The 26418-nt window shown below is 32.8% G+C and overlaps 1 protein-coding gene across 1 annotated transcript in view; it reads left to right on the forward strand.

Annotated features, from left to right (window-relative positions):
* Positions 1-991: 991 nt before the first annotated feature.
* LOC106664685 (hemicentin-1-like) overlaps positions 992-26418 on the forward strand; it is a 173049-nt gene continuing 147622 nt past the window's right edge. The window contains exons 1-2 of the mRNA XM_024226071.1: positions 992-1118; positions 7144-7254. Of these exons, the coding sequence (XP_024081839.1) occupies positions 992-1118; positions 7144-7254 (238 nt within the window). The remainder of the gene's footprint in view (positions 1119-7143; positions 7255-26418) is intronic.

The raw sequence follows: 26418 nt of genomic DNA on the forward strand, positions 1-26418 counted from the left end.
TGCATTTATTGAGGCAATGAAAAAAATTAATTGGGTGGAATTTCTTGCCTGTCAGTGTATATGCAGCCCTTGCTGAGGTAACATCTTATTAACATTTCAATATTTTCAAAAATTTAAACTAGGAATAAAGTTTTTAGAAATAAATTAAGGTTTTTAGTTGAGATGAAAAAAAGCTAATGGCACGAGCGGGATTCGAACCCACGATCATCGAATATATAGGCCGCTGCTCTACCACTTGAGCTATCGTGACCTCGATCCCCTCGGACATCAACTTCCTATCTCAACCCCACCTTATGAGTTTTCCCTCCTTCGAGTGGGAAGGGTTCGAATCCCGCTCGTGCCATTAGCTTTTTTTCATCTCAACTAAAAACCTTATTTAATTGTAATGTATTAATTGGTCAAGCGGACCACGAAATTAGTGAATTTTTCGAAATATTTTTTATTTTTTTACAACTTTCTTTCATATTAAGTGTTTTATTGAGAAATAACGATTTGTCTGTAGTTAAATATTCATGCTAAGAATAAAATTAAAACGTTTATTTTGTGACAAATTATGAAAAAACATCCATAAAACCATATAGAAAAGAAAATTGTTTAAATATTTTACGAGTTTAATATTTAAACTACCTTTCAAAACGTTGTTGAACACAGTTTCTTTAAGGGAAAGAGAAGATATGCCAAAGCCTATAAATAAATGTCGCCAATAATTCAACCGGTAAAAATTTAGAGGGGGGGTCTTTTTGAAGAGGCCCTTCCTTCCAGATAAGACCATGTCTCGGAGAAAAGGTTAAACCGCTGGGTAAGTTAAACGCTTAGTTATAGCTTTCCAAAGGTTGAGATCTGATTAGAGTCCCTCCTGTCATTTTTCGCCAGAAGCCCGGCCAACGGAGGGCCGGCCCGGAATAAATTAAGAAGTTTAAAGAAGGCGGCTAACAGATAAACCTTACAAAGACTTCTGATTAACATTAGAAGTGAAAAATAAAAAGGGATGATGGACGCCGTGCTTTTTGTCAAGACGGAGAAAATGAGTGGATCCTCGGTTTCAGGTCTCGTGAAAGAAGAACACAACAATACAAAAAATCTGAAAGAATTCAGGCAATATAAACATAAAAATCGATGTAAAACAGAGACAAACATTCATATATTTTGTGTATAGACGGAGGTTAAAAATTAAGCAACTAGGTTGTATAATAAGCTGTTTGTTATTAATTAAAATTTCAATTAATTAACATTTTTATGTAAGGTTTTGGTTGAAATGAAAAAGTTAATGTCACGAACGGGATTCGAACCCACGACCTTCTGTTCAATACGCCGCTGCTCTACCACTTGAGCTATCGTGACTTCGATCCACTCGGGCACCAACTCTCCATCTCAACCTACAACCGTTCGAATTTTCCCTCTTTTTGCCATTTTCAAAGTCGTGTAAACAGGATTCTCGGCGACATATGAAGTGGCCACGGAGAGCTCTCAGTGAAGTTATACTTCGTTTTACTTATTACATCCATTGCATTTAGTGGTCTGATTGGCCAAATTACTTATTTCGATTAATTAACTTTTATGTTTTGAAAAATGGCAATAAGGAGGTAAAATTCGAAAGGTGGGTTGAGATGGTAAGTTAGTGTCCGAGTGCTCAAGTGGTTAGAGCAGCGGCGTATTGAGCCGAAGGTCGTGGGTTCGAATCCCGCTCGTGAAACTAACTTTTCATTTCAACCAAAACCTTACATAAAAATGTTAATCAATTGAAATAAGTAATTTGGTCAATCAGACCACTAAATACAATGGACTAATTAAAATATTAAAAACATGCCGCTATTTAATTAAAAATGTGTTGGGATAAGCGAAGAAAAACAATGACGAAAAATATTGAATAAATTTTCACTTGGTTCCTTCTCTATTCTGTCAAGAGGGCAGAACTTCGGCTGCAGAATAATAAGGTTGAGGAAAAAAATAATAAATGTAACAGGAAGCCGGTTATCGCCTTTATTATGTCTACTAACCGTAGACAGGCCTATAGAAGTTTGTGAATAAATCTGGTTTTTACAGCCGGTTTTTCCCAAATGAAGGACAATACTTCTAACGGTTAAGGACCCTCGAACCTTGTCACTTATGGAGGAGCCTTTAGTGCTCGTTAAGCCGCTGGGAGTAAAGGCCTCTCAATTAACCTAACAAACTGGAATTGGTTAGGTTCATTAAAATAGAAACTGTGACTCATTTTTGATAGGTGTGATCCCAGGGAAAATTCAACATTGGACGATGAACGACAGCAGGAGAAATTGCTTAGAAATTTGTGTTTTGTGTAATCAAAAATCTTCTCAAATGGAATGTTTGATTGTTTTCAATGCATCGTGTCTGTAGTTTAGGAGAAAATTAACTACAATAATAGTTTTTCTGTCAAATTTACCTTTTTTTAACTTCAAATTTTGATTCTTTTAAAATTTTAATTTAACTGGTTTTAACGTCGAATAAATCCTTTTTAATATCAAATTAACACTTCCTTTGAAGCGTATAAAATAAATTGCAATTTTTTAAAATAGAAAATAATTAACCTCTTATAAAAGTACATAAAAATTAAAAATTATATAACATTATTTTTTACCCAGTTTAGATGTACCAAAAACATATACCTTTTTTTGTCGAATTAACACTTTTTAACATCAAATTAACTTTTTTATTTTCAAATAAACACTTTTTAACTTCAAATTATCCTTTTTTATACCAAATTACCACTTTTTAACTTCAAACTAATTCTTTTTAATTTCAAATTAAACTTTTCTTTAAACCATTAAATGAACTTATGAGTTAGTATTAAATCTAATTATGTAAAATAACATTACTGTATAATTGCGATTTTTTAATATAAAATAATTGTCCTCTTATAAGACCATAAGAAAATTAATTCCAATTAAAATTAAAAATTAAATAAAATTAGCCTTTACACAGTCATGATGTAAAAAAAACATATCTAGCTTTTTTGTCGAATTAACACTTTTTAACATCAAATTAACCTTTTTATACCAAATTAACACTTTTTAACTTCAAATTAATCCTTTTGAATTTCAAATTAACCCTTTCTTTAAACTACTAAATGAACTTATGAGTTGGTTTAAAATGTAAGTATGTAAAGTAACATGCCTTATAATTGCAATTTTTTAATATAAAATAATAAGCTAACGTATGAAAATTAATTGCAATTAAAATTAAGAATTAAATAAAATTAATCTTTACCCAGTCACAATGTACCAAAGCCATATATAGCTTTTTTCCTTCAAAAGAACCTTTTTTTAATTTTAACTTACCTTTTTTAATAGCAAAGTAACCCTTTTTAATTCATTTAAAATCTAAGGAGATAGTTTGTAAAATAACCATGTAAAGTGAAACTCCTGAATATTCGCGATTTTTTTAAATATAAAATAATTGGGCACTTAATAACTGTATGAAGATTTACAAAATTATCACAATTGAAAATTCTTCTTTTAATTTTATCATTTAAAAAAATATGTATATATAAAAATCGTTCCCATATAAAATAGCACATGAAAATTAATTAAGATTAATATTAAAAATTATTTAAAATTCAATATAAAAATAAAGCATTCATCTTTTAAGCTGACATTTTTTAAATTTTAAATAATTGAACTGAGAAGAGGCCATTTGAAAATTAACTAAAATTAAATGTAAAAACAACTGATTCTTCTAGTAATTCGAAACTGTTTTTAATGTCAAATATTTATTAATAATTAGACAATGTTGCTATATTTTAAAAAATCTCCAATTAATAGAAAAATAATTTGTTTTTGTATTTAATTTTACACCACTTTATCCCAAATTAAACTGACATTTTTTAAATTTTAAATAATTGAACTGAGAAGAGGCCATTTGAAAATTAACTAAAATTAAATGTAAAAACAACTGATTCTTCTAGTAATTCGAAACTGTTTTTAATGTCAAATATTTATTAATAATTAGACAATGTTGCTATATTTTAAAAAATCTACAATTAATAGAAAAATAATTTGTTTTTGTATTTAATTTTACACCACTTTATCCCAAATTAAACAAAGAATCCTTTATTTAATTTTATATATTTTTTAATTTTAAATCATTTTCATATGGTCTCTTCTAAAAGCTTAATTAATTTGTATTTTAAAAAATTAATAATTTATACTGATCAGTGCCCATTTAATTACAACCTGGATAAAAAACGATATTAACAGAGACAAAACGTGTACATTTTGTAAAAAAGAGGCAGAAACAGCGGAACATGTCTTATGTGGCAAAAAGCTACTTAGTAGTACTTTTCGGTTGTTGTTTTTTAACAAGTGTCAATTTCACAATAGTTTTTTAGGTCTCAGTGGAAGGAAGGGAGACGTCGATTGCAAAAACACCTTACCTTACTGATATGAAACTATAACTTTTCCCTAACCCCAACTCTAATCTAACCCGCCCCTTACTATAAACTTAAACACACCTAAGGTAACAACTCAAACAGTTGAGGAGAATCAAAGATAATAATTGGTTAAAAAACATATTCGTGCAAATTTTGCCATCAAGGGGCAGAAACATTGCAAGATTCTTATATGACTATAAAGCATTAAGGTTTTATCTTTTTTTCGAGGTCTAGGTCGCAGTGGAAAAAATGGAGACATTGATTCCAAAAATTTCCTTACCTAACCTTATTCATTCCTAACCACAACGTTAACTCTAACCTAACCCGTCTTAATGTTAACCCTAGCCTTGCCAAAGGTAACACCTCAGTAGGCGAGAGTTAATGTCTTTATACTGGCTGTTGCTCAATCAATTACTTGCTAAAAAAATGAAAAAAAGCGAGAACAGTCATAAAGAGGCAGAAACATTTGAACATGTACTATGTGGCTGTACTGCCCGGAAATGATACAACCTGTTTGAAGATTTTATAGCAACGTCTAAAGAAATAAACGAACAGGAATCCCAGAAAGTACTCAACGAGCTTACGAATTATGTCCTTTTCGAGGTTTGGAAATAAAAAATGGTCAATTCCACCCGGAAATCGGAAAAATGTACCAGTATCGGTATTTTGTTTGGTAGCATAGCCATTAAACATCACAATCAAAGTTTAAATGCACATATATGTTTTTGTCACAGTTTGTCGCAAAGAAAAAGTTTACTCGTGCATTATTTGTGTATAATACTAAAACCATGTTCGTCCCAAAAAATCTCAAAGTTAAAACAGGATGAGACGAGTTTGAAGAACGGGGTTGAGGAAGTTGACGGTGCAGATCCACGTCTATCGACCCGCTTCATTCAAAATCAAGAATACGTGACACCGGAAGCCTTTGTCTATTGTTAACTTCCTCGGCTCTATTTTGAGGATTAATTGCCAGCCCGTTTGGAGAGACAATCCGAAGGAAAGCCGTTTCTTAATGTTTCTTACCATCTGCTCGTGACAGGTCGTAAAAAGTGATAACGGCCGGCTCAGGGATTCAAGGCGCACCTTAAATTTCACCATCGGGGGCGAAGGTTCAACAGAACGGGAAGACATCAAATTGACAGGACTTTGTTCTCTTCCTTTCTACCTTATTAAAGAACGAGATATTTTTCGACCCTACTTTAAATAGTAGGTGCCTTCATTTGAAAACATAAATACAAATGGCTCGAGTTGAATCTAGCATATTGGCAAAAAGCGTGAGAAAATTATATTTACAAATAAAACAAGAGAAAGATACAAAGTATACACTCATGGATAAACATAATAAACATACGCATAGTCTGCAAAATAAAAAACAACAACAAAAGAAATAGAGAAAAGCAAAATATACTTCAACTATAAAAAAATTGGGGTCGAAATAGACGAGTGATTAGCGGTTTGTAACTTCAAATTAACTCTTTTTAATTTCAACTTAACACTTTTTAACATGAAAGTAGCCCTTTTTAACATCAAATTACCCCTTTCTAACGTCAAATTAACTCTTTTTAATTTCAAATTAACCCTTTTTATTTTCAAATTAACCTTTTTTAAATTGAAATTAACCTCTTTAATTTCAAATTTTGCAGTTTTAACATCAAATTTACACATTATAACATCAACTTAACCCTCTTTAACTGCAAATTAAATTTATAATTGTGTATAAAAAAGGATTAGGGGCAAGACAAATTTAAAAGAAGAAAGTTGTTTTGAAAAGTGTATTTCTTTTTTCTTTGAATGAACCCTTTTTATTTACATTTTTTTTTTTTTTAAATAAAGTGAAATTCCTGTATATTCAGGAATTTTGTTTTTAATATAAAATTATTATACCAACCAAAACCATATGAAAATAAATTAAAATTAAAAGTTATATAAAACTAAATCTAAAAATAAAGTGTTGGTTGAGATAAAAAAGTCAGTGTCACGAGCGGGATTTGAACCCTCGACCTTCGGCTAAATACGCCGCTCCACTACTACTTGAGCTATCATGACTTCGATCCCCTCGGACACTCCTTTTTGCCAGTTTATTTATTTATTTTTTTATCTCAACCAATACCTTACATAAAAATTAATTAATTGAAAGAAGTTATTTGGTCAATCGGACCACGAAATGTAACGGACATAAAAATAAAGTTTTTTTTTGTTGTTTTTTTAATTCTAGAATTTTATGTAAAAGGGTTATCGTATAAAATACCACGTAAAAATTGATTCGAAATACAATTAAAAGAAAAAGAGAAATGATGTACTTCAGTAAAATTTAGGGGTCGAGGTAGACTAGTGGTTACGGTATCAGAATCTTGGCTCGTTGACCGCTCGGTCATGGGTTCGATTCCTGATTTTCTGTCCCTGACTCCCAACTAAAAACAAATTGTCTGAACCGATTTTCACGTTTTTTAACGTTATTTCAAAAAATGTTCATAGGTTTAACTTTTCTAACAAACTGCCATAAATTCAATGTTTGGAAAAAAGAGTATGCTTAGAAAAATACTTTTTTAATTTTATGTCTAGGTTGATTAGTTTTTGAGAAAACCAGGGGGAATTTGTAAGTTGACACCTTTAGGATCTGAACAATGACAGGAATTTTTTAATCCTAATAGACGACCGTTTTCACTGTGTTTTGTTTCACTTAAAATAAAACTATTAAATTAATTAATATTAATTAATTGATGACATAATAACATAATGTTTCCTGTTTGTTTCAGTGCCTCCTCACCAATTACTGGTCTTCGACAACTCTGGACGGGAGTTGGTGAACAGTGTCGGCCCCCTCACTGAGGATTCAGATCTCCATTTGACCTGTGAAGTCCGAGGAGGTAAATTAAAACTTTAAGCTTCATATTATAAATACATAGAGAAAAAATTGGTTGCGAATTTAAGTGCAATATGCACTTTTAAGTTAAGAAAGCTTCCACCTGTACTTATTGTTCATTAAATATTTCATTTTGGCATTAAAAAAAACTCAATAAACAATTAGATTGCTCAACTAAACGTTTTTTACTTTAAAAATTTTTCATTAGACTTAACATGTCAACCAAGATTTCATCTAACAATGCTAAGTATAGTTATTATCTTTAACAATGCTTTTTAAAACAAAACGTTAAGGACAAGAAAGATTTTAAAATTTATAAACCTTCAGGGAAGGCTTTTTTATTAGATATCGTCCGCCGGAGTACCTTTGATAATAATTTATTTTATGAATATTTAATTTTCTATTTGTATCACCGACAAAACTGCTGGATTCAATATAACGTTTCTCTGAAAAATTCTCTCTCTATGTAGCTAAAATTAAAAAAAAAATACTGCTGGTTTTACGCATATTAGACGTATTGCTACTTTTCCTTCCACATAAAGGTTATGTTGACTAATTGGATTTCAAGACTGTTAATAAAAAGGAAAAATAGCATTCAACGAAAAAATGCGGACCCAGTTCAAAACTCGCGTTTCTCACTGCACGGAATAACACTGTATCATGGATATATTATAACGCTAACACTAACCTGACGTAACCGGACTTAACCTAACCAAACCTACTCATTTCTGTCTTGAAAAGGACAAAAAGTATAAGATATCCCATTAATAGAAATGATAAATGATGGAGTGAGTGTGGTGTTCAATACTTTTTAAAAGGATAGTTCCTACTCGCAGTACACACTGTAGTGACACTTACTGTGAGTAGGAACTATCCTTTTAAAAAGTATTAAGATATCCCAGTTCAGTAGCTTTACAAGCATTCAAAGCTTTGGTGAGATACTACATAATGCGCTCTTCAGGTCGATACGACTTCATCAGTAGTAAAGTTCAGATCAGTTTGAGACGGATTAAGGAAATATCAGACATTAGAAGAAACAACAAAATCCTCCTGTTCGGGTACTATTAGAATAAGATAATAATAAAGGTTATAAAGAAAAAGAATACATTTCAAATAACCCTATTCATTTTTGCGTAGTTTATTTTGCATCATACCTAATTGCCAAAAACGCAGATCATTAGACAAAGGGTTAGAAAAAGTGTTCGGTGATATGGGAAGTGGACATTGAACCTTACCTTACTCTAACTTGATACAACCAGACCATTCCTATCCCAGCCCAACCTACCCATTTCCGTTCTTAAAAGGTTAAAGTTAGTGTCCGAGTGGATCGAGGTCACGATAGCTCAAGTGGTAGAGCGGCGGCGTATCTAGCCGAAGATCGTGGGTTCGAATCCCGCTCGTGCCATTGACTTTTTATCTCAACTAAAAACCTTAATTAATTGTAATATATTAATTGGTCAAGCGGACCACGAAATTAGTGAGTTTATAACAAATAAAAATCCCAGCTTAGTAGTTTTCAGCTTTAACGGGTCAAAAATGTTATCCTTAAAAAAATCCCGAGAGGGAAGAGAACATGAATCTAGCAAAAATTAAACACGTTTAAAGAGTTGTTGAAATAACCACAATAAACGTAATGCTGTCTTCAGTGTCGATAAACATAAAGACAACTCACCAGCTGTAAAGTTAAGAGCAGTTTGAGATAGGTTTAAAGCACAGTTGGACATTGGGGGAAATAACCAAATTACCCTTGCATAAAAGCAAAAGACGAAAAAGATGTCAGGGCACCAATCACCCTTAAGCCAGAAACACACTTACCCGATGCTACGCCATGCGACGCTACCCAATGCTACCCGATGCAAATCCAAACTCCGATTTTCCATAAGGTTCCATTACCCCCGTGCACATCTATCCGATGCTATGCGATCCCCACTGTCCAGATTTTCGTCGGGTCGCATCGAGTACAGTCGAAGACAAAAGAACCGAGCACTCATATTTTTATTCAAACTACATGTATTATTGTCGTTATATTAATTACAACATACTTATTTTAATATAAACCAAATTAACTGTGATTAAAAATTAATTAGTTTTTATTTAAAAAATTAATTTTAATGGTTTGGTAGAAAATTAATCAAAACACCGGAATACGATTTTTTGATATAATGAATTTAACTAACAATTTATTGTACTCGCTTCGGCGGTACATATACTAAAATTGGAACAATTTATTACACGGTTTTGCTCATAAAATTTAATTAACAATTTATTTCATAGTTTTGCTCGTAAAATTACACCATTTTGTAATGTCGGGTAGCATCAGAACAGGACACTCATATTTTTTGTAGTTTATTTCAAACTAAGTACATGTAATTTTGTCGTTATATTAATTACAACATGTTATTTTAATGTAAACCAAATTAAACGAGATCAAAAATGCATAAGTTTTTATAAACATTGTTTAATTATGATGGTTAGGAGTAACTTTATTTAAAACAATTAAGTTTAACAAACAATTTATTAGATGGTTGTGCTCATAAAATTTAACTAACAATTTATTACAAGGTTTTGCTCAAAATAGTGCATTAAGAACAAAAGATGCGTTGCGATTGTGATAGTGATTATTGTGATAAACGCTGTGGACTGTACGCGACGTGTGCTTGCGTCGGATAGATGTGCACTCCCCACCCAAACGCAAGGCGTCGGGTAGCATCGGGTAAGTGTGTTTCTGGCTTTAAACTATTTTATACCTTAATTTATCCAACAAAGGGTTACAAAGATACTCGGTTCTATGTGGATGTATCCCAGGACAAAAATTAAGAAAAAGCTTTGCACTTGCATACTCGCTACACGGAAAAACATTGAACCATGGATATGTAACCTAACCCGTCCCTAAGCCAAACCTTAACTTGACGTAAACAGATCCGTTTTTGGCCCTAACCCTAACACTGCGTAACCTAGTCTCTCCTGTGTTGTTTATTTGTTTTCTAAAATCAGTCTTGTACGTTTTGTCCATTAAAATTAGACCCGGGTACTATCGACAACTAATTCAGCCTCTAACATATGTAGCTATTTTCACCAAAACACACTTCTTTCCAGTTTGAATTTCAATTTGTGAATTGATTTTTTTTTAAACATAATCAAACAATTAGGTTGAGAGATGAACAATTGGCTTACGAGGACGTCGTCGAGGTGGTGGTTGTTGTAGGTCAGGGGTTGTGTTGTATCCAGTCATGGTTGCCGGTTCGTTAAATCGACCGCCCCTGGGATCAGCCTAAACAGTTCGGAAAGATACAACACAAGACGCTTACTCGCTAAATATTGATAGAACCATTCTACTTTAAACGAACCCGTTTGACATTGACTTGACGCCCGGTTGTAATGAAAAACCGGTTTTAACACAAAGTGATATCGTTTTTCAATGCCTCCGAGGATTTTTTTTTTTAATCGTTCAACCAAATTTTCCCGTGAAATTTTGGAAATGGATCCATTTTTTGACATGTGGGGGTAATAGTCGCTATGTTAATTATCTGCTTTTTTGTACGCTGAAGTCACCTAATCAATTTGATGGTCTTTTAACATCACCTTAAGAAAATCTATAAATTAAGATTTAACAAAAATTGATGCAAAAATACAGTAAAGTAAATCTTTTTCGGGGTCATTCGCACAGCCTTAAAATTTATCGAACGGGCACATCGAAAAATAGATAATAGACAAATCTATTGTTCGGATTCTATTCAGGCGGCCCCCTCACAAACAGAATCTGGGTTTCCTAGGGTAACAGGAAACTTAATATCCTCCGCCACCGCCTCGGGGATGCCCGAACTCGCAAAGTCCGTCGCCTCCTTTTTATATCGTTCTTCTAAAGAGAATTGTGATGGAATTGTAAAAGTTTAACCAGGGCGTGACAGATTTATTTCAACAACTAAAAAATTAAATTTTACAGTTTCAGCGATTACCTAATACTTTAAATAGGATTTTAGGAAAAGGAAAATGGGAAAGGTGAGTTGTGCCCCTAAGATAATCGGGTTTTCGTGAGGTGAAGTCGTTAAAATCATACCCATTCTTCGATTAGGGTCGTTAACGTTAAAAAACAAAATTATCTTCTGGATGGTGGCTGGAATGACTTTGCGTTAGGATTTTTCTTCGTGGCTTTAAATCATATATCGTTTACAGAATATGCGAAAACGAAAAAAAAACTTCAGTCTACAGTGCTCGTGTAATGCATCAAAAGAGCTTGAACGCTGTCAGCTGAGGTGTTAACATTCAACTGTTGCTTTTCTGGCGTGACGGCACCCCACGTGCGGATACATCACGTCAAATTCGTGTGTGTCGACTTTAACGGAAAAAGTAAAAAACTGAGATAAAAGCAATCAACATTTGACGTATATATTTATGAATGTGGAGAGGTTAATTTTTAAAACCAAACAAGGTAACAACTTAATGAGATTTTACCACTGGACGTTTTCGAAAAGTAAAAAAACAAACAAAAATAGTAAAAAGCATTTTAAATCAGCCAAGATGTGAAAGTGCATAAGCTTGAAAGGCGCAAAATCGGTAACGATTTGGGCATCATCTTTTCCGAAGGTTTTACCACATCATCTTCATCATATTCTCGCAGCTTGTGTGTGATTGATACGGTGCATCGATTAAACAACATACCTTCGTGATTGCTCATTAACGCCTCACATTTATCCAAAATATTAACCAAAGCCACACCTTGTCATAATGAGCTAGCATTTCTTCGATTGCCAGAAGTAGAATCTTTAATCACCTTGGTTTAATTGTAACGTAAACAACTACAAATTGTAGATATACATGGGTTTTATGCAGGAAATCTGTAATCTGCCGTACCTCTGTTTTGACGAAATGTGGAATATAGCTCTATTCCGTCATATTAACCTTTTTAATTTGAAATTAACCATTTTTAACTTTGTATTGAACCTTTTATTCTCAAATGGACCGAACCTTTAAAGCATTAAAAAAACTTATGAGGTATGAAATATAACCCTGAAAAATAAAAAATAAAAATAAAGACCCATAAGGTTCAATTATAATTTTAATTTGTATTATGTAACATAGATTTGTTTCAAAGACTTATTGTTTTTTATATTTATAATTTGTGGGGTGTTTACTTTTCAATTTTTTTAGTGATTTTATTAATAATTTGTAATTTAATTTTTTTTTTAAATTTATTTATTAGGTTTCGTGGTCCGCTTGACCAAATAAATTCTTTCCAATTAATTAAAGACTTTTAGTGTCCGAGTGGGTCGAAGTCACGATAGCTCAAGTGGTAGAGTCCCGGCGTATTTAGCTGAAGGTCGTGGGTTCGAATCCCGCTCGTGACACTAACTTTTTCGTTTCAACCAATGCCTTACATAAAGATTAATTAATTGAATTTCAATTTTTTGTTTAATGAAAAAATAAATAAAAATTAAAAAAACACGGAAAATTTAAAAAAATAACCACAAATTATGCTTTTATGCTTCAAAAAATTTCATGTTAACAGAAGAATCATTTGTTTTTATGTGTAGAGATTAGTGACCGTTGATCGATAGTTATTCAGATATCGTGAGATGCGGTCGGGTGTGATGTAGGTTTCAGAAAAACATTTTCTTTATCGTGCCAACGTTTCGATCTTNTTAACAGCAAATTAACCATTTTTAAATTTAAATTAACCCTTTTTGTTTTCAATTGAACACTTTCTTTAAAGCATTATAAACTTAGATGGCATGAAATACAAGCATGTTAAGTAAAACAACAAAAGTCTACAAAATTATAATATCATAGTTAAAAAAAAATCGTATTAATAGAAGAATAATTTCTTTTTATATATAATTTTATATAACATTTAATTGTAATCAATTTTTACATGGTATTTTAAATAAAAATCTATTTTATGTTTAAAACATTAAATTAAAATAAGAATCCTTTATTTGTATACTTAATAGTTTATAAGTTTTTATTTTAATTATAATAAATTTTTCTGTGTTTTCCTAACAGTCCTACTATTTTACATTTAAAACTAATTCAAAAGTATTCAGGAATTTTTCTTAACATGTTTATTTCATACTATCTCCAACTTTTTTCTTTTTTCTTGTGTTCTTTAAAGTACATTTAAAGACTTTTTAATTTCAAATTAATTTTATTAAATGCAAATCAACATTTTTAACTTACAAATAGGCCTTTCTTTAGTAAAAAGCTTAGCAGATGGTATTTTCGAATTAGTTTTTAATTTAAAATAAATGGAAGAAGATATGAAAATTGATTTTTATTAAAATTAAAAATTATAGATAGTTATCGTTCCTCAGTTGATCATTATAGAGTGATCTCTTAATTTTTGTTAATGATTTAAACAAAGGGTTAATATGAAATTAAAAAAGGTTATTTCGACATTTTAAAAAATTTAATTTGAAATTGAAAAGAGTTAATTTGACGGGAAAACCACAATGTTTACCTGCATTTTGATATTTTCCTATATCATTCTTGTCTATCATCGAATTTTGGATCTGTCAGACGGGTTTTGGCGACCATCTTTATTAGTAGGGCCGTGAAATTCCTATTTAGTCGAGTCCCTTTAAAAAAATCGTGAAAAAATCCATAATTTAATAACTTGAAGAAATATTCTTCACTGAAGATGGCGTGAAACGTAAAGCAGCAAGAATAGAGGTGATGGCTTGGCTTTTATTAAAGCTCTCACTGGGAGCTTTGTATAAGTCATGGCTGGTGTGATTGGTCGTTCGGCACCTTCTCGTCAGTCAAGACAAAACTGACGTCGACTGAAACCAAAATGTAACCGGTTAAAACGAGTGGCCAAATTTAATCTATTTCTCGAAGAAGAGAATCCTACACGGACAAATTCCGAAGGTAATTATCCGTTTCACGAATTGAATTAACACAGCATTTCGATTACAATGTTTCCATTGAAGACATGGGGACAATCAGGCTACATTTGCATTTTAATTAATACAAAAGGTCTTTTCCTTACTGACGAGAGTCATATCTACTTTCACGACATCTTCAACGACCTAGTACATAATTTACTTAAATTCAAGTGTGGTGTATAATAGGCCGTTCGGCCCATGATGAAACATAAATGGGAAAACTCATTTATGCCGTACGCCACCAACGTTTCCTCGTGGAATTAGGAAAGCAATTAAGGTTTGCTGAAAATAACAATAGATAAACGAGCCAAAACTACATAAAAAATGCAATTAGTGTGCGAAATATTATTGTCTACATGTTATGCGTCCTATTTTACAAACGTGCCAGCCGTATAAAATAAAATCAAACCGCAAACGTGCTTTTTTTTATTGTTATTGCAAAACAATTGCAATTACTCGGCTACATATTTTCTGTCTGCTATGCTCCTCTGCAATTTAAACATGGCGAATCCCTTGATATTACGAGAAAAATTTTATTTATTCGTCTTCTTCGATATAATTTATTTTATTGCCAAACTAATATTGTTTTAACAGCAACATTCGTTATTACTATATAATTCACTATTATTTTTATTTAAACACGACTCAATTATATGCTTTAGGGTCTGGCACATAAGTTCTCTTCAAACTCAAGCAGTTCTTACTTCTCATCTAATCTAAATCTATTCTGATCTTAAAAACCTATTTTATAATTTTTTTAAACTTCTACACAAAATATATTCTTAATCACAAATTATAAAAAACATAATCCTTACAATGAAGAATTAAAAAATAAAATAAAATTACTCACAATTCTAGTACATGCACAAACAGTCGACAGAGAATAAGAAAAGAGATAGAAAAAAAAAGTTAACAAAAATAGGTATTTCTTATGCCAACCTTCAATAAGAACTTTCAAGTACAAAGGTTGGAGTTGGTTACAGTGACATTATATTAAGCAAAATAATATTTATACGTGAGGTCACGATATGAGCAGAAAAAAAATTATAGTTCACAGTTCGACAAACTGATGATTTGAAGAACAAAATTTTTTACATACTGTAACAAAATGAGAAGAACTTTAAATATTACAAATGACATGCTTTATTAAATAATTTTTGAATTTATTAACAGCTTTTAAACTAACAATGAAGGCATGGGGGCGTCGGTGGCCGAAACGGTTTGGGCATTGACACGGCGCTCATCACTGTAAGGTGAAGGTCCCGAGTTCGAATCCAGCGGCCCTGCTTTCGAACCCGACATACTTACAAATGGGCTTTTTTTTTCAAAAACACCGGCATCCTGAGGGTTGATGCAACCCTGCTGTTGCGAACCCTCGTTGAAAAAATGAAGGCATGTTTGGCCAAAAGTTCAGAATTAATTTTAAGCAAGACAATTTTTGAATTTTTGGATAAACGAGAAGGATACACATGCAAATTATAGCTATGTGTTTTATCTTTAAATGTACAAATGCATGCGCCAAATACAAAAAGATTTTTTTTTTTACATTAAAGACATCAAATTTTTGAACAATTCTTCAGAACTAAATCTTGGATGAACATTTAGTATAATTAATTAATGTTTTTAAGTTGAGATAAAAAAGTCAGTGACACGAGCGGGATTCGAACCCACGACCTTCGGCTAGCCGAACCCGACTCTTTTATCTCAACTTAAAAACATTAATTAATTGAATTTTATTAATTGGTCAAGCGGACCACGAAAAATAGTGAATTTAGTATAATTTTAATTACAATCTTTTGAGCAACACAAACCTAATGTAATAGTTTTTTTACTGGTATTGCCCCATACTATCACACCATATTGAAATAATGATTGACATAAAGCAAAATATACAGTTTTTAGAGTGTGAAGATCAAGAATATTTTTCAATATTTTGAATTTATAAAATAATTTACGAATACGTTGGGTGAGATTTTCTACATGCATTTTCAATTTCATATTGTCTTCGAACCAAATTCCTAAATATTTGCGTCTAGTGGTAAAAGATAGTACTGGTTTTATTTGTATTGATTGATAATAAGTTAGTATTCATCCATTCTTTAATTATTTTAAAAATGTTCGAAACAATATTTGATAAATTAATAAAGCAATTGTCAGTAAAAATAAATACCTTAACATCGACAAAACAAAACGGCAAGCCATTACTATCTAAAGCAAAAATATTATTGATGTACAAAATGAAGAGCAATGGTCCTAACACTGTCCCCTGTGGCAATAAAAAATCGTTGATTTCAAGGTGCGTACGCATTGTTCTCCTGGATAGTAGAAAATAATTTATTCGGAAGATTAATTTTTTTTAAGTCAATATTTTATTTTTGTTATGTTGTGATCGTAGCTTTAAGGACAAAATTTTTTGTTTATAATATTGTCAATGGTTCAATAAAAATGTGTAATTTGTTAATTTATACCTGTTTTTATTGCTAATCACGCATATACATATAATGCTAGGGAAATTAAAAACATAACCCTCTGGCTTGGTATGGCTGGTCTTAATGTATTAATGTTCCGCATGGGCATAACGTTTCTTCCATGCCGTTTGCCAAGATGTTAGACATTTAAAGCAACGGATCAGTGCCGTTCGATGTACGTATTGACAAATTATCTTTGATAAATGGCCCTTACCTCAGCTGGCGGTATGGGCGTATCGAACGTCAAAATGGACGAGGTGGTGTTCACCAGCCCTCCCTCGGTTTTCTTTTTAATACGTCTTACTTCTAATACTCCTTGGTCAGTTCCTCTTTGATCTCCTCCCCAGTATACATAGCGCAGAGCTCACCCCCTGGTGTATGGGTTTCTATGAGGGGATGTGAAGACAGGAATATCCAGGAAATGTACCGTTTCTTTAAGCATTTCCTCATGAATTAGATTATCCACTTCTATCAGCAATTGGCTTGCCAGTTTATCTTTACTTGTATCAGAATCCCAATTGATGTGTTAACATCCTGCAGAGCTTAATGGGCGAGTCATGCTTAAAATCTTCTTTCTTATGTATTACCGAATATCTTATATATGAAAGTTTGATTTCAACAGTCCTAACGATTTTTTTTTTTTTTCAATTTCACGTCTTACTCTTTTTCTTGTTGTGAGTGCCGAATCGAAGAGAAGTAACGTTTCTGCAATCCAAAGTTCTGGGACGGTCCTTGGTTTTGTGGCCTCCACCGGTGTGGTGCGGTGCCACTCAATCCACCAACACCGACTGGACATAGAGATCCCATTCGGTAGTCCCTGCCGCATGAAACACTGGCTATCTGGCCTTCTTGGTCTATGGCCTCTGTTAAATTCTTTGGAGCATCGCTGATTTTCGCAAAATCGAGAAGCGACCCCTACTCCCTAGTCGGTCCGTGGGGCTGCCACTAGAGCTGAATCGGCACACCCCTTCTCCTTAAACCCTGGGATGCCGAAGATAGGAAAAGGGAAGAGATTACTGTAGGGAAAGGGTGGGGAATGATAGGTTGTGAGGTTAGTAAAGGGGATGGGGAGTTAAGGATGGCCACCAGGTACGTGACGCGCATTTCTTTTTCTTGAGAGTCTGTTCTTTGTTTAAAACTATCAACCTTTTAAATTTACCCTAGTTAGGAATTTTTAAAGGTCATTCGTTTGTTCAAAAATAGGTCAAAAGATGCCATTTTTGGGTGACATTTTCTCAAAATCTATTTAGTCTAAAACAAACGTTATTTTTATTGTTTTATTATTTTTGTTAGCAAAATAAAAATTCATAGCTAAGGATTTTCAAATTCATGAAATCGTTTTGTTTTCGCAACGGCTTTAAGAAAAAATTTTAATATTTTTTGTTATACAATAAATATTTATTCTTCCTTTGCTGTGTTTTACACACCTGCTCAGTATTGAATGTTTGCCTATTATTGCTCTAAAAAATGAAAAAAAAAAGAATCTTACAAATAATGAAGGGTTTTGAAGAAAAGTAAAATTTTTCCCTTTGCCGCCAATTTACGATATACAAACGTTACAGACATATTCTTCTCACAGCAAAGTTATGTTAAACGATGTTGTAATATGAAAGGAATTTTTTTACAATAATTTACTTTAATACGAGAGTCATTTAAACAGAGTGGCCCTCGGAGGACCAGACTCGTAGAAAAGGGTCATCCTAATTAAGAATCGGCCATGTAAGGTTGTCACACGGATGCTTATTTCTGGGCCAAAGTCCACGTATGTATCCGGCATGCAGAGAAACGTTCCTTGATGTGTCCTACCTAACTGAAGGGTGCAATTTCTTGGCTCTATATAGAGAGCACGTAGGAAAGTCACCCGATATGAGAATCGTGCTGCAGCACGGCAACGAGTATCTGGGCCCTTGTTCCGATTCCTGAAGGAAATAGGGTTATTTTATTTCATTTAGTACTGATAGTTTTGTGTTCCTAGCATGTGTTGAGAGTGAATGTGTTTATTAGCGTGAATGTGTACTGTGAGAGAGTCAATGTCTGAATATTGAGTAGGTACCTCAATTAGGTAGTTATATAATGGAGGAATATCGAGTCTCCAATGCCCTAACTGATTGAATGGTATGTAAATAGGAAAGATTGTATTTATGAATGATTGGGAGCGTGAATGGATTTGGATTTAGGAAATGACTGCTTTGGGTGCTGTCCTAGCTGTTGGAATCCCCCAGAGCCCAATCTCAGTGGCTGGACGGATAAGTCCTGTCTGACCCAAGATCGCAACCTCCCAGGGTGGTTGATTCTCGAGGCCTGCCGGTAATTTGCTGTAAATTACAAAAGACTGAATTGCCGGTGGACTGCGTGAAGTGATAGGCTCTACTCTGTAGATGTGTGTGCATTAATTGTACAGAAATGTGCAGATTTGAGCTTATATAAATCATCAATCAGCAATCTTTTAAACAGCTTAAGAGATAGCAATTCCAGAACAATTTATTCACAACTTTCAAATAATTATTTGAAAAGTTCTAAAGGTCGAAAACTCTTGGGATCAGTTTCAATTTATGCACAAAAGGTTGTAGTTTAATACAAATTACCCCTTTTTAACATCAAATTAAGTTTTTTTTACTTCAAATTAACACTTTTAATTTCAAACTAACAAGTTTTGACATCAAATTACCCCTTTTAAATTTCAAATTAACGTTTTAAATGACGTACTAATTTGTTAACTTTTTAACGAGAAGAAAACTGAAATTTTTTTCTTTAAGAAACAAAAATTTTTTTATAATGTTTTTTTTCCTTTTTTTAACTTCATATTAACACTTTTAATTTCAAACTAACAAGTTTTGACATCAAATTAACCTTTTTAAATCTCAAATTAATGGTTTATTTTACGTAGTAATTTCTTAACTTTTTAACGAGAAGAAAACATTGAAATTTGTTTCTCTAAGAAACAAAAATTTAATTAAAATTAAAAAAATTTAGTAAAATCATTTAATTATAAACGGCGAATCCAATGCAAGTCCGTCTCGTGACAGAAGTTCACTTGCTCAGAAATGCTTCAATGGATTAATGCTATCTTGAATGAATCTTCAACTTTTTTATCAAAGTTGTCACCTCTCATTCACCTTAATCGTTTACCTTTTACTACACAAGAAAATGCAATTTATTAAGCCTAATAAACATGGAATAAAGCATATGGAACGTTTAAAGCAAAATAAGAAGAAATCTTGCCAAAGTTGGATTAAATTTAAATAGACAAAAAATATTCCTCCTACAATGTGAGTTGTTTAAATTAAGTTAGTCGATTCCTGACCAGGATGGGTTGTCAAAAAACACAGACACACTGAAGATGGAGAGAAACTGAAATCCGTCTGACCTCCAAGACAACCTCGCTGTCTCCAACCAAATCTGACAATATTATGATTTTGGTTGAAAAAAAATTCAATGTTAACACTTGTTCTTCCCTGAAAAAATTCGTTCATTTTTAACCTGCCTTATTTATAATTTAAAAAATCATAATTAATTCAATTATCAGAATGTGGTTCGTTCATTGATGAAAACGCTGAAAAGCGTGAAAGACTTCATGATTCGCCCCTGGCTCGTGAAATTCATCGTCCTACGCTCAAATTTACAAATCGGCGGGCGGTTGGATTTCCGCCGGGCCACTAACAGATTTGTGATAATTATGGCCGAATTAGCTGTGTAAATTATTATGAGAATGCCCACTCATAAACTCTTTGCCCGCTGTACCATTGTCGTTTTCCATCCCGTTCCATGGCACAATTTATACAATGCACAACTTCGCACTGGAACAAAAATACTAAAAATATACGATCGATTCTACATACAGTTTTAGTCATTTTCCTTAGCATAGCATATGCAATTTCCATAGAATATGCTTTATTTAGTTTATAAATTTGAGTTTTAGTTGAGGTTTTTTGTTTCAAATGTTTAGTGTTTATTTTGTGTTGATTTTATGATTTCTCGCATTTATGGTTTAGTTATTATCATACATTTTGAAAAAAAAGCGTAAAATTTGATAAATAAACATTGTTATTGTGTTAAAAAAATAAGTAAAAATAAAGTAAATAAGTTAAAAGTAAAAATAAAGTTCATTAAATCAAATTCTGTCTAATTTTGCAAAAAAAAACCCTCAGGGTGCCGATGTTTTTGAAAAAAATCACATTTGTAAGTATGTCGGGTTCGAATGCAGGGCCGCTGGATTGGAACCCGGGACCTTTACCTTACAGTGATGAGCGCCGTGTCAACGCCTAAACCGTTGCGGCCACCGCTACGGCGGTACATATACTCAAATTGGAACGTAGGTATTGTTATAGTAAGTGTTATAGTTCGGGATGAGTAAGGTTAGGTAAGGTTATTTTTGGAACCAAAGTTTCCTTCCTTTGCACTGCCACCTAAAAAATATATTGTGGAGCTGACCCTTTTTTATTTCCAAACCCCTAAAATTGCTACTAAGTAGCCTAATGCTTCGTAGTCACATAAGACAAGTTCCGAAGTGGCAGAGTCAACTGGCTTCTGTCTAAGTTTCTTTCCATTTCTTTAGGCAGTAATTGAATGAGCAATAACCTTTACAAAGGACAATTATTTTCATTGGTTCTTGCCAATTAACATGTTACCTTAGGGTCAGATTAAGTTATGATTTAGGTTAGAGACAAGTTAGCGTAGGTATGGTTATAGTTCGGGATGAATAAGGTTAGGTAAGGTTATTTTTATAACCAAAGTCTCCTTTCTTACACTGCCACCTAAAAATCTATTGTGGAACTGACCCTTATTTATCTTCAAACCTCGGAAAGTGCATTACACTGTTACTAGGTTTACTTTTCCTCTTAACTTATTTTTTAAGACGTCATATTCGCCTTTCCACGGCCGCCCCCCAAAAAGAACTTCTTATTAACAATCCATAAGTTGCTTTGAGTTACTGTAAATTTCTCTTTAGAAGTCAAATAAATAAAGATTATTTGGTATGTCACGTGGTGACGGATAAACGTACGTTAAAGTGTACATTTAGCCTTAAATGAGGAAAGAGGATGGCATTTGGATGTTTATACTTCTTTTTAACATACTTTTCCCTTAAGAAAATCATCATACGATCCTCCGAAAAATTATGATTTTCGATTTTTTAAAGCTGAGTGAAATATTCCATTGGGATTAGCTTGGAAAAGTTTTGTGTACTTGATCCCATGAAATTTTATGACATTTCTTGTTCTTATCCCATATTCTACTAACGGAAAGAACGTCGATAAGGATAAATAAAATTGGCCTCAATACACAATCCTGTCATACTGCACAATTTACCTCACAAAACTCTAAACACCCTCTGTCCTCTCACAATCTAAGCGTCCATTGAAAATAATAATTTATAACAGTTAAAAATTTTAGTGAAGACTGTAAAGAAATATGCAAATCAAAATAAAAATAAACTAAGACTAGACATTCTTAAGTATTTTGCCTGAATATTGTAGTTTAGAATCTTACAGAAATGTTTGGTCCTGTAGGTACTTTTGAGGCACTTCCCTGCTCAGTCCTATTCCCTTCTGTCCTCCTGAGGCCAGACAAGACACATTTTGTTCTATATTCCTATTCTGTCCGAGCACTCAATAAGTAATTTTTTAGAGGTAAACAAAAGTCTCTCGGGAAAAGCTTTAAACTGTTATATTACATTTTTGGTGAAAGTAGTCGCCTGGTTGGTGTTCCGTTGCAATCATGAGAAAAGTCTAAAGACTTATTTTTTTTATGAAAAGAAAAAAAAACTAAGGATGATTTGGTCTGCCCAGTGAATCGAAATTGAGTCGAAAAGAGACTTGGTGACGAAGGAAAAACTTTTTGTACTCAGGTTGGTACGTGCTACCCCACCAATTCTCAAGACGATTCAGAAAACTCTTATCTTTCTTTTTTTCTTTTTTTAATTAAGCCATATTAAATATTTTCTACCTGAGGAATTTCATGTAAGGTTATTAAATGTAATGAAAAGTATTTCATTACCCCCCTATATGTTTAGTGGTCTGATTGACCAAATTACTTTTGTATTTCATTACGTTTCAACGTAGCACTATCAAAACTGGACTTTATTACATGAAAGGATAAAAAGAAACAAGGGCCATTAACCATTTTTAATAGATATGTAACACCAAGATGTTCGATTTTCGTCTTCTCCGTCTTTAACTTGAAGATCTTAATGAAGCTATTACTGGGGGCCAACATTATCACATATTACATCTTAATATTTTTTTAAATTCTAAGACAGAAATGGAATCATTTTCATACATGTTGAGTGAGATTTTGATCAGGTAGATTGCCATCATTCTAATGTACAACCTAATTATTCTTATCTGTCTCCTTTTCCTTTAGTACAGCTTTTTTTGTCAAATTAGCCCTTATTAACTTCAAATTAACCATTTCTTTAAAGTATTACAAATACCTGGATGGTATGAAATATAAGCGTGAAANTTTTATATTTTAAAAAAATCTGGAATAATTAGAAGAATCATTTATTTTTATATTTAATTTCATATAAATTTTCTTTTTAATAATAATTAATTTTCATGCAGCATTTCATATCAGAACCGATTTTTTATTATATTTAATTTCTCAAATTAAAAGAATAAGTTTTTACTGCTTTAAAGGTAGGGTTAATTTGATATAAAAATGATCGTTTTTAATTTAAAAAAGATTAATTTGAAGTTAAAAAGGTTAATGTCTACTAAAAAAAATTATTTTAAAATTTAAAATAAGAGTTAATTTGAAGTTTATAAAAGTTAATTTGAAGTTTGAAAAGATTAATTTGATATTAAAAAGCGTTCATTTGAACTTAAAAAAGGGTTAATTTGCACGTATAAAAGGTAAATTTCATATTAAAAAAGGTGAATATTAAGTAAAACAGGGTTAATTTGATGTTTATAGGGTTAATATGAACATAAAAAGGGTTGTTAATTTTAACTTGAAAAACGGTTAATTTAAACTAAAAAGGGTTCATTTGAACTTAAAAGTCTACTTAGAAATAAAAAAGTGTTAATTTAAAGTTAAAAAGAGTTAATTTGAAATATAAAAAGTTTAAGTTGATATGTTAAGTATTTGGAGATCGTGAGATGCGGTCTGGTGTGGCGTAGGTTTTAGAAAAACTTTTCTTTATCGTGCCAACGTTTCGATTTTTATCGAGATCATCTTCAGAGCCTAGGATTTATAAACATTGTTTAAATTTTACAAATATATGTAGAATGTGGAAAAAATGAATTTATACAATGCTAGAAATTTTAAATTCAATCAACGTATTTGTACTCACTCAAAGTGTTTGTGTTCTGTGTAGATGTGTCATTCTTGTGTGTCGTGTTGAGAGTGCCAGTGAGATATTGTTTTATGTTTATATATGTTGGATTTTGAAGAGGTGGGGAAGGATAAAACGTTGGCACGATAAAGAAAATGTTTTTCTAAAACCTACATCACACCAGATCGCATCTCACGATCTCCAAATAATCATCGGCTAACGCTCACTAAACACCACACATGATCATTTTCTTCTGATTATGCACGCTGATTTCATCTGTCAGACGGGTTTTGTCTTCTCGCCAACTTCATTGCTAGGTCCGTGTGATTTCTCTGTAGTCCACTCTTTTTTTATAAGTGCGTGAAAAAGGAAGTGTGACGATGTTGTCTCTGCCAGTCGATGTCTTTTACTTTTAATTGTACATATGGTTTAAAAGGTTGTATCTATATGAATGTATTTATTTGCGTGAAAGTAAGACGTCGAGGATACAAACACTATCCCGGCCTTCCAACTGTATTTATTATGCAATTTTCATTTTAGTTTTATGGTTCAATCGTCAGTGGTATTTCTAGTACTCTGACTCATCTGAGTATTTCGTCATTAGTAATCATTTTGGTTTGCTTACTCTCGCTGTTTTGATCTGGTAGACATGTTCTGCCTTCTCGCCAATTCAGTGGTATGTCTATGAGATTTCTGTTTAGTCCAGTTTCCTTTAATAAGTGCGTGAAAGTTTGCCGATGTCTCTCGGCCTAATTTTTAATTGTACATATGGGTTGAAAGATTCTACCTGTATGACTGTATTTATTTGCGTGAATGCCGGGAGGATGTCGAGGATACGAACACCCCGCCGCCCTCCCAAATTTATTTGTTATGTAATTGTCATATTATTTTTATGGGTCAATCTTCAGTGGTATTTCTAGTACACTGGTTCCTTTTCGTAAGCGATCATTTTCGTTTGCCTAATTTTGTTTTGGCTGTTTGGTGGTCAATGTCATAAAATGATCGGAAACGGTCAAACTGCAGGTTTATCACCTCTTCAATCCCAAGTGGATTGTTCTACGATTTAATGACTAATCATCGTTCCGTTTTTTTTCCAATAGTATTTTTTATCTGTCAAAATCGATATGCAATTTACTAATAACACAGTATCAAATGACATGTAATGTTTGGCTTGTTCATGGTGAAGCTAAACAAACTCATTACAAATCGGAAATCCGGATCTCTGATATTAACAATAGCGGAAATAGACTTAATAAGGCCAGGGGTTAACAATAAAACCAGTAGGTCAAGCGAGAGCAGCAGCGCTAGGACTATGGGTGTATTATACTCGGGACGGTTCATAAAAGTCAATGTGTGAGTCGTTATGCTAACAAAGGATGGGTTGGTGGGTGCAATATGTGGGCTACCCTTTCCAGACATGTGTACAGAACTCGCCAAGTTCGGAATTAGAGGATTTCCAGCTTTAACTTGTTGGCTAAAACCAAAATTGGATCAGTCGCTACGTATTGAATGATAAATTTCATGGTTGTTTTATGCAGCAGACAATTTTTTATAACCTGCAATTTCTTCAAAACTGGGTAGTTCTTACCAACAATAACATTTTTTTAAAGATTATTCGGAAATCGTGAGATGCGGACTGGTGTGATGTAGGTTTCAGAAATATTTGTTAAATTTAAACAATGTTTGTAAATCCCAGGCCCTGAAGATGATCTCAATAAAGATCGAAACGTTGGCACGATAAAGAAAATGTTTTTCTGAAACCTACACCAGACCACATCTCACGATTTCCGAATAATCATCGACTAACGGTCACTAATTTTTTTAAAGCTCAACTCACAAGATTGCCTTTACCGGGCTCGTAAAAAACACATAAAATCACCGTTGAAGATTGCGAGAAGCCGAATCGCATCGGACAGACTGGATACACTGCGAGGTTATTTGGTCATTTCCCATAATTTTGAACTGTCAGAGGCGTTTAACATTCCCGCCATCCTCAGAAAGAGCTCGGAATAATTCCGAGCCAGGATAGTTTTGTTCTTTCATATGATTTGTAGTTAAATATTTAAATAACGCATAAAACCCTAGCTGAAGGAGGCGAGAAGGCGAAACTGGTCTGACCAAAATGATCGGAAACGGTTTATCACCCCTCATAAATCAAGGGGTGCTCAATTTTATATTAAAGTTAGCAATAATTATCAGACCTTTGTGAATATATTTGAAAGTCTATGAGAGGGTTACACAAGGGTTAAAAATCTTGTAGTTTAATCGTTTCCGATCGTGAAGTTCTGGCAGACGGATTTCGGTTTCCCTTTATCCTAAGTGAAGATTCTTAATGATTTTTGACTAAGATAGTGTTTGTTCTTTTATCTGGCTTATCCTAAATAGAGAAATAAATATAAAACCCCTACTGAACATTGCGAGAAACCGAACGTTTCTGATAGAACAAAATGACGGGAAATGGCCAAATTACGGGTTTATCCCCCACATACCTTAGGGGGTTGATCAATTTTAAATTAAAGTTAGCAATAAATGTCAGATTTTTTAAA

The sequence above is a fragment of the Cimex lectularius genome, unplaced genomic scaffold, assembly GCF_000648675.2.
Source record: "Cimex lectularius strain Harlan isolate CLEC.00 unplaced genomic scaffold, Clec_2.1 scaffold107, whole genome shotgun sequence".
Taxonomy (NCBI): Eukaryota; Metazoa; Arthropoda; class Insecta; order Hemiptera; family Cimicidae; genus Cimex; species Cimex lectularius.